The 12,223-nt window shown below is 40.6% G+C and overlaps 2 protein-coding genes across 3 annotated transcripts in view; both read right to left on the bottom strand.

Moving 5' to 3' along the window:
- rab18a (RAB18A, member RAS oncogene family) overlaps positions 1-7,634 on the bottom strand; it is an 11,616-nt gene extending 3,982 nt beyond the window's left edge. Inside the window, exons 1-4 of the mRNA XM_005740566.1 lie at positions 7,408-7,634; positions 5,329-5,384; positions 400-461; positions 48-120 (exon numbers count right to left, since the gene is read on the bottom strand). Of these exons, the coding sequence (XP_005740623.1) occupies positions 48-120; positions 400-461; positions 5,329-5,384; positions 7,408-7,475 (259 nt within the window). The 5' untranslated portion in view covers positions 7,476-7,634. The remainder of the gene's footprint in view (positions 1-47; positions 121-399; positions 462-5,328; positions 5,385-7,407) is intronic.
- A 2,538-nt stretch (positions 7,635-10,172) lies between these two features.
- The window catches only part of itgb1a (integrin, beta 1a), a 26,321-nt gene continuing 24,270 nt past the window's right edge, over positions 10,173-12,223 (bottom strand). The window contains exons 16-17 of one of the 2 annotated variants that reach the window (XM_005740564.1): positions 11,670-11,747; positions 11,212-11,279 (exon numbers count right to left, since the gene is read on the bottom strand). In XM_005740564.1, coding sequence (XP_005740621.1) covers positions 11,670-11,747 — 78 coding nt within the window. In that variant the 3' untranslated portion in view covers positions 11,212-11,279. Of the gene's footprint in view, positions 11,280-11,669; positions 11,748-12,223 lie in introns of both variants that reach the window. The other variant, XM_005740565.1, reaches the window with a different exon arrangement.

The following is a 12,223-nucleotide window of genomic DNA, read 5'->3' as shown; positions in this document are numbered from 1 at the left end:
GCACGTACAGGTGTTTGAGCAATGACGGTGCTAATAGCTTTGCTTACCCAGGATGACTCCCTGGGCACCGCGGTAGTAACTGGGCGTCAGGGTTCGGAAGCGCTCCTGTCCCGCGGTGTCCTGCAAAACGCACACTACTGCTCACACTTGCAAGGAAAAAACCAGTGGCTACAAACCAGGGCAGACAAACACGAACAACACAGACACACTCCTTGGTATCAAAGGGTGGAAATAGTGTTACATAAGCGCCATCTTCTGGTTACTTGAGAGAAGAGCCGGTCTAGACCTGAGCTGGAGCTGTTTCATAGTTAATTTTTCTGCTCTGACAAACAAGAGCTGCATGTTTGTTTAACCGAGTGATACTAAAGCACTGGAATAATGATAGAGTCTGTAACATACCCATATTGCCAGCTTTGCCTTGTTGCCATCCACAGAAATTGTCTTCACTTTGAAGTCAACGCCTAGACAATGAAAGAAAAAGAAAACAGAAAAAAAAGAAAGGGGCAGTTAATCACCGAAACCCACATGATTACCTCATCCTGCTTCAGGCCCAATATGATGACTCCTACAGGTTTGTTCAATTACTGCCAACAATATCATATCATGGTGACAGACCATAATTATTGAAGATGAATTGTCAAAACACAATGTCTATGAACTTGTGTTAACCTCTGGTTATTCAGACTGGCATTACGCCCGTCCCGTGTCCTGCACTTAAATTACAGTGTGACCGTGCATTCACATACACGACGAAAGGACAGTGCGGTTTAACGTCCTGAACGAAAACCGACGAAAAAAAATGAAAGGCCGGCACCTGTAAAACGGCTCAGTGAGCAATGACTCAGTCTTAAAAATCCCTGCCAGGTCCCAGAGGAGCAGACGTGAAAATAACAATGTTGCCCCCCCCCAACAAGTAAATCTCCTCTATTGCCTCTTTGCAGTGTCTCGGCGAGCGGAGCGTGCGGCGTCTGGATGACATATCGGCCGTGTTTTAGCATCCACTGACAGATTTACCAGGGCAATGTACACTTGTGATGGGCTTGTTTTTACATCTGGGACTGAGGAGGGGAGTTCAGCTGGGAGCCAAAACAGAAGAGAGATCGAGCAGGAGAAAGGGGACATGAAGACAGGCTGATATATGGCACCGCACTCACACACAAATACACAGTCTGTTCACAAAGCCCATCACAACAACTAGCTCTTCCTCTCGTCCAGCAGGGTTGCTCAGATACTGCTGCCAGGCGCATGTGGAGACGGGTTTACACTAAACATTTCCCTGAACCTGGACCAGTCTCTTCTGCTCTAATTCCCTACATATACAGACGGGCCTTGCCCAGGGAACGCACAGTAATGCATCTGTTTGCAATATCACAACACAACAAGATGCTACTAGTGCTACAGGTCAAGGCTGGGCTGCTCTCTACAGGCCCTTCTCTGTACGATATAAATACACCAAAGGCAGAGCAGCACAACCCACTAGTTCGACACAGAGAGAGTGGTGGTGGGGAATGACACATCATTGTTAGCCTGTATTCTCTTTTGTCTGTAACCTTTGGCAACGATGGCACCGAGAAGAAACAAGGTGCTTTAAGCCACCAGTAAGAGTATCATAAATGCAAAGCTGCTAATGTGCCTGCTGATCATCGTTGCAAAAGATCATTTAACACTCTGTGTGCTAGTGTGATGATGTGTCGAGACAGCCTTTGGCAATGGGAGAAATCCAGCCTCGGGGTGGTGAGATGAAGAAAATACTTTAACTGAGACTGAATGATACCAGATTAAAAAAAACTGAATCTCAAGTCAAAGCACAGAACTGACTCCAATAAAGACATCTGTTTGGCAGAGAATCCCAGCTGGCCAAGTAAAACAGTAGCGGCCCGTGCCTTGACCTTGACAAAACAAAGTATTTTCTCCGTTCCAACCCCTCTTGGGATCTGTGCTTTTCGGCCGTTTTAACAAAGACAGCATTGTGAGCTACAAGCGATTCACAAAACCACATTAGTTTGGTTTGAAAAACTTAAAAGAAAAAAAAGAAAAGAAAGTAGAATTCTTCATCCAAATTCTCTCCAAAATATTTTAAATCTGGAGCTCAGGGATGCTTTTGTCAAAATAAAATAATTAAGGTAGCTGCAGCTTTAATAGCTTATGAAAGTATAGTCGGTGTGTCCTCGATCCGTCAACTGATTTATTCAATTAACAAAAAAAGGCTGATATTATTTGCAGATACACAGTTTGGGGTTGCCACTACTTCTAAAAACCTTTACCAGATAAGATGGATAGTTTGGTCTGCCACAGATTGTTTTTTTTCTCCACACAGCATTAACTTTAAAATAAATCTGAAAGCTTTGTGGCTGTCTCAGTGTGTGGGATTGTGGTGACTTTAGTTTTAGCTCACCAAGTGCTGCAGAATCTCCTAAACGTCCACATTTCTGCCTAGCGACCCTAGCTTGACTTAAAAAGGAAAAAGAAGAAAAAAGCTAAACTTTAACGTCTCTTTTACAGTTATCTGCAGTAGGTACTGGGGGTTTAGCAAACACATGCAGCCAGTATGCTGACTGAGCCTGGAACAGATAACATAAAAAGTCCGTCAACTTGTGGCTGCGTTGCTCCAGACCATGTACAGTATCTGTCAGCAGCCTCAGCCAGGCCTGCACACTACAGGCTGGGAAACAGAGTGAAGGACAGTATATTTAGCTGAGCATGGTTGTCACTTAGTCTACTGCAGTTGTTTAAAGTTGTTAAAAACTCCAACTTTGCGTGGGTGTGTCACAGCACAAATATTCTGGCAGGCATCACTAACATCCTTACATTACTGAGGTCCTGATAAGTGGTGGTGTTTGCAAATAGTGCTGAGCAACAGGATTGAAAAAAAAACCTGTAACCTCATTGTTACTACAGCTAATTTAAGACCTTTCTGATATTCCTAATCAAAATTGAATACCACGATCTATGAAAAGATCAAATGCATGTGTCAACTGAGGGTGTACTTCAACTTATGTGTTGTGGTGAGCTAGAGTTTAATGCTGTACACACAACGGCAGAAGTTCACGTCATGTATGACCACGACTGGCTTTCGCATTGGGACAGCGGGCATCTGGTCTGGTGGTCCTCCCTCAGCATATTTGGTCTTTTGGACACCAACTGTATCCATTTATGGAGAAAATATCCTCATGTAAAGCCTAAAACCAGGCACCAGTTGAATGATTCAGTATGTACTAGAAAATAGTGCAGCAAGTCATTCTGTAGAGTTTCCAAATCATCCATTTCAACGTTTCTAATTAAAAATCATTACTACAGATATACAGCATAACTGTCTCTTCTGCCCTCTCATGTTTCGCTGGTCTAAGAGTCTGAGTGCACAAACATCAAATATCAGACAGTTCTATCTGGTATTACGCTGCTTTTGTGTGTTTAATCAGCTTAAATGGCCATATTGCAACTGTTTATGACAAATTCATTTATTTTAATGTAGAAAACGTTGTTCTAGAGCCCGACTGACATCCATCACTTCTCTTCCGTTTATCCAATTTTAGGGTTGCGAGAGGGTTGAAGCCTATCCAAGCTGTCATAGGGCGAGAGACAGGATACACCCTGGCAATCTGTCCAGGGTGTATCCTGTCTCTCGCCCTATATTATTCTATGTAAATAATCATTCTGTACATACGATAATTTTTAATCCTACAACTGTTTATAACTTGCATAGTTCACATTTCTGTATAGCTGTATATCTCCGATTTCTGTTTAGTTTTTCATATTTATATCCTGTTCATAGCCTGTACTCACTACAGCCTGTACATACTTATAGTTATAGAATATTCATAACATACCTTCATACCGTGTACGTTATAACATACCATAATAGACCCATTTCTGTAATATACTTACATATCTATATTATTGCTAATATATATTGTAATATATCTATATCACTAAAGCACTTCTGGATGGATGCAAACTGCATTTCGTTGCCCTGTACCTGTGCATGTGCAATGACAATAAAGTTGAATTCTATTCTAATTCTATTCTATATTGCCAGTCTATTACAGGTCTAACACAGAGAGACCGTTCCCGCTCACCTTCACACCTATGGGCAATTTAGTTACCAACTAACCTAATCCCACCAACTGCATGTCTGTGGAATTTGGGAGGAAGCCAGAGTACCTGAAGAGAACCCACACAGACACAAGGAGAACATGCAAACTCCAAGTCTCAAACAACAAGTCTTTAGAAACTACAAACAACTACCAGCCTGAATTACAGACACGGACAGCTGGAGTACGACTGGCTGAGTAGTCATTCCTGTTACACTTCTTGACGTCTGCTCCCTGGTTGCATGTGTAGTTGATGCGCTGTAATGTAAATTCTCTGAGGACAAGTCCACGTGGTCAAAATAAACAAACAAAAACAAACAACTGGCAGACATGTGAACGTCTGCACAGACCCTCACACTAACTGACTGACGACAGAGGTATTAGGTATAGACAACACTTTAAGCACAGCATAAATGAATAATCCACAACCTGCTGTGACATTAAAACAAGTTCTTTTTTAACCTGCACTATCATACTGTTCGAATAAGGACACATAAATAATTAACAGACAAACAAAACAAAACTCTTTTGTATGCCTGAAGAAATTCAAGAAATGTCTCAAGTCACAACAATATTCATATTGATCTTAAAGTCCTATACTGGTCGGGCTCTATGCTGGCAGCAACCTGCTGCTTCATCAAACTTTTTGAAAATCTACTCCTCCTTTTCCTTCCTGGCTCCACCGTGGTTACACAGCTGCCTGCAGGAGCTGTGCTGCTGCTGACTGAGATCACAACAAGTGTTGCATGTGAACATTAACCACTAAAGATTCAGTGCTGATATAAACTCATAGTCATATTTGATAGTATTTTGATAGATAAAAGCAATTTTTTTAATTCCTCCTTTTCTTTCATGTTCATCTTGTGGAGGACAAATGCATGTGTTGTTCTATGCAGCATAGACCAAAAGCACCCCTATTTTAGTCTCTACTCCTGACACTGGTTGAATGCTAAAGTGTTAGCATACTCATATGTAATGTGGACATCATTACTAACCCATGAGACAACAGGTTTAAATGAGCTCATGCTGTTTGTGCCTCAGATGAATCGATGTATTGCTTATTATTACTCAAATTCAAGATCCTTGTCTTTGTGACTGTTTACTACTCTACGTCTGTGTCTTATTTAATCTCTGCTGCTGTTGCTGATGATGATCCTGTACTTGCCAGCACATTCTGATCTACAAAGCCACATTTTTTCCATTTTACCCTTTAACAGACCTCACATGTTCAACTCACCTATTGTTGCTGATTGTTCCGGGTCGAATGTGTCTTCTGTAAATCTTAGTAGGAGGCTGTTGACAAGAAGATGGAAATAAGTAGATTAGACCTCATCATGACTCACACGTGTGTTTTTTAGTAATTGTATTCTCCTCTCTTCAGGATGCTTTTGAGCTGAAGTCAGGTTTCCAGTTGCCCTGACTCCTGCGGCAGGAGACAGTCTCTTTCTCTATCTCCTTCTATTGATCACTCTGTCCTTCACTTGCAAGCAAGAGGTGATGTCAAGCTCCAGATGACATCACCACTAGATTGCAGTCAGGAGGACAGGGTTCGTTTCTTAACCATGACTAATCGAGTGCAAAGGCCTTAACAGCCCCGCTGACGATGGCAAGATGCTCGCTCCTCTCCCTTGACCCAGACATAATTCTCGTACTTTTTCCTCACGGGCCATCAGAAGAGATGCTGAAGCAGTAAGTGTTTATTGTTTGAGGGCCATATGGCTGATGAACTCATGCAGGGAAACAGCCAAGTTAGAAATGTATTCTGTACAGGTCAGGAAACATGAAACACATACATTCCCTGCCAAGCATTCAAATCTGTCATGATTTAAGGGCCTTCAGATTGCAGGGAAACAAAATAAATATCTGTAAACTATTCAAAAATAAGTGTACCTATTTGATATTACCAAAGCTGGCTATGGATGATTCAAATTAGGACATTTGAAACTAATCATGGTCTGATTTTGTTTATTGTATTAAGCGAAATCCTATTTAATAATAATACTAAATTGCTTTCTGGAAACAATGCATCACGGCCTGGACGATGCCACGGCAGACAGCATGCAGTACAGCCGTCTAGATATTCTTCTGTTTTCTGGAAATATAAGCAAACACAGATCTGTGTTATGGTGTCGGCATAAAGCCAGTCCTTCCTCTGGGCAGAGCTTATACAGACTAGCCATTAAAAGATGCCAACTAGCAGTACAAGCCCTGTTCAAAAAAAAAAAAAAAAAAAAAAGGGAACTCTTTAGTATAAGTAGACACATGTTGCACATGAATGAACTGACCCAGGAAATTGGAAACATTTCAGCTAATAGCGGACACAGTCCTGGGCGTTAAAATATCAGCTGCAAAGAACATAAATTACTGCAAACTTTTTATTAATTATCATCTCTGCTTTCTGGTTTAAAACCTAGCTGATTTTAACTTTAACACTCTGTCCTTGTTGATGCTGAAGTTCCAAGTCTTATTATTGCCTCTCTTTGGTCTATTTTCAATAGATGGGTGTACTTTTGGTCAAGAACTTGTTTAAAGGCTTACAATGGCATAATTTTCTCGGAATGTTCTATGGCTATGGAAGGCACGCTTGTAGTCAACACCATAGTCTACAATGTGATGGTTGATGGCTCAGGAAGGCTATCAGAATTCCTCCAGCAGCCGGGACCACTGTTATGGAGACCTGCAAACCTGGATCATGATCTCTTTTGGCAGGGACACACGCTATAAACTTCCATGCTGATGTGGGTAAAAAGCATTTTACCCTGCGTGGAATATTATCAGGTTGATTTGTGGTTGTTAATAAGGACTCTGATTACCACATGACGACAAGAGCAAGTGTATCGTTTACATGTTTTGAAGTCCCATCTGGAGAAGGGGTACGCTTACTTGAGCGTGACCGGTTCGGATCGATCCTTCTGCTGGGTTCTTAATGACGGAGATGCTAGCAGTACAAGTAAATGGACTTAAAAGAGTGTCAGCTTCTCGTTTAGCCATCAAATTAGTGTGAACAAAAACAGCCTGTTTCTAGCAATTATGTCAGACGTGCACATAGCTGATGTCACGTACAGAGCTTCTGGCATCTGACTAATGCGTTAGCTAAACAGTGTGCACACTGTAAGCATTTCTTGTACATGTTGTACCAAGACAGTCTGACCTCTGTTAGAATAAAGAACAGGACAAACCAGCACTGAACCGTCTACATCGTTTTAAAAACTAAATTCTCTTTATCCACACATTTGGTTACCTGCTACATCCCTGCTAGCGCTGGCTAACGTTAGCAGGGAGCCACGACATCACTTTGTTGATCACTTGGTCTTACCTGGACTTCCCAACGCCGCTTTCTCCTATTATCAGTATCTTCAGCGTGGTAAGCACGTCGTCTTCCATTCTTCCTTCACTGTATGCTGTGTTACTCTCAGTAAATCTCTAAAAGAGACTTGTTAAAGTGAAGCTGACTAACTTGCGTTCCTGTTTACAGCTCACAGCACAGATAATAATATGACAGCCCTTTGGTGAGACGTCTCACTCCAACCATTTCCGGTATGACTTGTCACTACTTCCGCTGGAGATCTTACAGGATATCTTGGGAGAAGATTATGTAAGACGAAGGACGCAGTGTTGCAACATGTCGACGTCATGTGTTCGTGTCATTTTAATAGTACTGTATATTTGCTACTGGACTCTTTAAACGGGGATTTTTCACGCTCCGATACATTTGTTACTAATGTAATTTCAAAGTCAACCATTTGAAATTCTTATGTCAGTGACAGTCACAGTGAATTGATTGTGACTGGCAATTTTGACATTTTGAAAATGGCTCATTTGTTTACATGAGGTATTTATGCATGTCACCGAATTTTACTTCTTGCCCTCTGTGTACCAAAAAAGTATTGGTTTATATATGAAAAATATAGGCTCCTATGAATTTTCCACTCATGTTCACCAGTATCACTGAACATGATCTTATTAATGTTTTCAAATGAATTTACCCTGCAAATCTAATCCTATTCTAAAGACAGGGAAGGTTTTTGGTCAGTATTTACACATGTAACTGTACAAAACAATATATGTTGTTTTCAAAGGCTACATTTTTGGTCCTCTTATGGTCAGGTCCATAACTAGCTCGACAATGGCAAAAGGTAATTACACCTATGTAGAATACCAAATACAATTTTATTTTGTCTTTAGTCAAAACAGTCAACTATACTCCATCAGCCTTTTTTAACCTCCTAGGACCTGGCGTCCACATATGTGGAAATCACATTTTGGGTTGTATAGACCAAAATGCTAAATTTTCCTCTACAAGGATCTGATATCCACTTATGAGGGCGTTATACTGCCACTGTTCTATCGAAATTTAAAGTGAATCCTCATATGTGGATCTCATTTTTCTCAGAAACAAAAATAAGGTAATAAAAAAAAAAATAAATCACGCAATTCTTTGTTTTTAAATTCATCAGTTCCTAATCAGCCCAAATAGCAACTTTGCTATTTACATACATACTTACAAATCATCATCATATCTGAGGATACACCATTTACCAATCAGCTCTGGACTTTCCCACTGGATTTCTTTTTCTGGATTCCCCCCACTGCCTGCCTGTGATACAGCTGTTTCTATCTTCTGGCCAAAAGTGAAACACTTGGTGTCGCAGCACTTGCAGTTAAACTGCACATGCAGCTTACATCACAAACCATCAGTTCTCCTGGAGCTCCAGTAATGACCTGGTGAATTCTCATGGTTCCAGGAACAGCTGGTATCTGCTTTGGCATTTTCTTCATAGCTTCCTCAACATCTTCACTTTTCACAAAGAACAGTTTCACACTTGTGTTTGTTTCAGAAAAGGCCCTGAATAACTCTTCTGCATCTGGGATGTCATGCCCCTTTGCTACCATCATGTCAGCTGCTCTTTTTAAGGCTCCCCCGACACCATCTGGTGCTCCTTTTCCATGACGAGCCTCGAAAAAATTCCAAGAGCCAGCCTTGAATCCTCTTCTGTCCAGTTCTGTAGTGAAAAGGTAGAAGTTTCTTGGTTGTTTGTATTGCGTACAGGCTCCGTCGCTTAAAAGGTGCAGCGCAGACACTTGTGGATGTTGGCCTTGAAGGTAATCTAGCACAGGATTTAGGTGCTGCCATATTGCTGGAGGGCCTTTATGTCTACTGGGGGAGATGGTGCTAAAGCACACAGGCACTGAGAGTCCACCAACATACAACACACAAGTATGAAGGATGGCCTGCTGATGTGAAGCCCCAAAGTGGACTGCCTGAACTTGAGAACTGTATTTACAGCTGTAGTTTTCTGAGAAGTCAACATGTATCAAAGTCTCCTCCCCTGACATGCTGTTCTTCAGCTCACGGCTCAAAGATAAATTAAAAATGCTTGCAATGAAAGTGTTCAGGTCTTAGGAGGTTAAGAATACAAGATATTTTTTGGGGGGGTTTATTGAATATGGACAGTGAAGACAGAGAGGAAAGTGGGGAGAGAGAAATGGAAGACATGAAGCAAAGAGCCACGGGTCAAACCGGAACCCAGGCCTATTGCTCTCCGGCTATATTGCATATGGTCAAATGCTCACACCCGAGCTAAACTGGTGCCTATCCCAAGATGCTTGCAGCTGATGGGATAATTCGAATTTTGGAAAATAATTCAAACTAACTGAAACGATACTGTGAACTTGGAAAACTAAACTCAAATAAAAATATAGAAGAAATATCAAACCTTTGTGAAACTAAACTGAATTGAAATTTAAAAAAAAAAAGAAATAAAATAAAATAAAAACTAATTAGAAAACACAATAACTCTTGTACTTCTCAATCAACTCCCCAATTACTTTTGACTCTGAAATTTTGTGATTGTGCATAAAAATGTCCATAATTCCTAAACAGTTCATGCAAGCTGAAAAGCTGAAAGTCTGCGCTTCCATCACATATTGACTTGACTGTTTCATTTACACTCTGCTGTGATTGCTTACACATGCAAACTTAAAAAAAACTGAATTATCGTCCACAAACTTTATGAACCTAACAGTATTTACAGCCCGTCCACAAATGAAACACCTGAAAGAAAGAAAATACACTTTTTTTTGTCCATTATTTAATAAATAAGTCATAAACAGCACTGTGGGAGAACATGATACTGAGATAAAAGGCACTTTGAAAATAATACTGTAAAAGGCTTGAGTGTGGTATCAGAGGCATTTGGGTTTGGGAAACATTTCAGAGGTTCTTCATGTGACGTTTCAAAGACAGTTTCAGCCTCACAGTCTCAAAAACAAACCAGCACGATCGGATCAAACGGGCAACTTCACCAGTTCACTGACAGGACATGCGTTTGGTGTACTTGAAAAGAAGACAGCAAAGGACCTGAGAATGAGTGTCAAAGTTACTTCATTTACCATATACAATCATATCTCATTAGTTAAGCAGTAATTTATTTTATAGTAATAAAACTCCATTGATTGTTCATTACCACCACATTTTCAAAATCTGAACAAGTGGTATGCATTCCCTTTAATGATATTTGAATCACTAGATGTTCTTACGCCGCACTCAATATAATATATACTGTATAATAGACTGTGCAATAGCCTAATCTAAGTCGAATGCTCAACATTACTCAGTACTTCCTATTGCAGTTGTTTTCGATATATACACACCGGCATACTGTCCTGATATGGCCAAGAATTTACATATTAAACTCAGGCCCTGTCAGCAAACATACAGAAACTCACAGGAGGTCAGTGCAGACAGAGTCAGACGAGTAGAGACAGACAGAAGCTGAAGGAGTGTTGTGCACGTGTTATATTATCCATGGCGTCTACGCTGTGTTGCTAAAAAAAAAGCCAAGTCCTCTGCCCGTACCAGTCCAGCGGCAGGAGAACTAATACGCAACTTAAAAGTATATACACATACTGTACATCTAAAATACAACAAATGCATAAAAATCATATCATCAAGTGTTAGTAAAAATACTGAATCAGTGGGCAAATGTATACACTGTAATGATAAAGCAAATAGGAAAAAAAATGCACATAAATTCCTCCGCACGCTCCTGTCAGAACTCAAAGCTACGGTAAAGGCTGCGGCTGTCGGATACTTGATAGCAGAGCTGAACTGTGGAGCTAACATTTGCCTTCATATTTGGGATTGACCACAGTCGTCACGGCGCTTTTGTAGATTGGATTTTCACCCTGGAAAAGAAAAGTTGAAATTTGGTCAAATTCTAAAACTCAATCAAACCATGCATGTTTGTGTGTGTGTGTGTTATTCTTCCAAAAACACCGGTTATGATTAAATATACAACAACTTGGGATATTCACAGAATTTAGTTTCAGTTTTTGTTGTATCACACTTTGCAAACAGACATGCTTTTGTGACCACATACTAAACACCAGAAGGTAAAAATCACCAAGCAACTTTGGTTGTCACAGCCTGTTCATGCAGTCTTCATTAATCTACACTTAATGTAGCTGCAGAGTCTGTAGGTCTTTAAAAAGACAGGTGAGAGAGAGAGAGATCACAGCACACACATAAACAGCCCGTGCAGGGAAAACCAAGTGGAAAGTAAAAGAAATACAAACTTAAAGAACAGCAGCTTTACGTCCATAGTTTGGGTTCTGGAACTGATTGATGGGACTCTTGTATATGGGGTTCTCTTGCTATGGGTGCAGATGAGCACAGGGCAGAGATGAATGAGGAAACAAAGAGTGACAGTACAGGAGAGAAAAAAATACAAAAGTTGAGATAAAATGAAAAAGCAGGAATCAGGTGCGGTGACAGAAGAAAAGACAGCATGTGAAATAGAAGGAATTTAGTTGGAAGCTCTTATTAAGCAATGAGCCACCGAAGCATTTTTCCTAACATAGCTCATCTATGATTCACTTGTTCACTTGCAGTCTTTCTTGTCTTTTTGCTTTTGGTTAACCGGAAGGTGCTGAAGGTGCTCAAGCATTTAATCCTCCCCTCCCTGTCTGGCAGTTTCCCACCTCTCAAATGAAAGGATAAAAAGAACTTGCCATCAGATTAAAACATTTACAGAAAAACATGAAGGGCACCCGTGATGTTTATTTTCGTTGTCAATTGCACCTAAAGACCTGTACTGAATGTAAGTGTTGTTGCAGCTTAAATACAACTG

The sequence above is a fragment of the Pundamilia nyererei genome, unplaced genomic scaffold, assembly GCF_000239375.1.
Source record: "Pundamilia nyererei isolate P.nyererei 1_Seehausen unplaced genomic scaffold, PunNye1.0 scaffold00101, whole genome shotgun sequence".
Taxonomy (NCBI): Eukaryota; Metazoa; Chordata; class Actinopteri; order Cichliformes; family Cichlidae; genus Pundamilia; species Pundamilia nyererei.
Note: the sequence above shows the minus strand (reverse complement) of the source record. Positions and strands in the feature narration are given on the sequence as shown.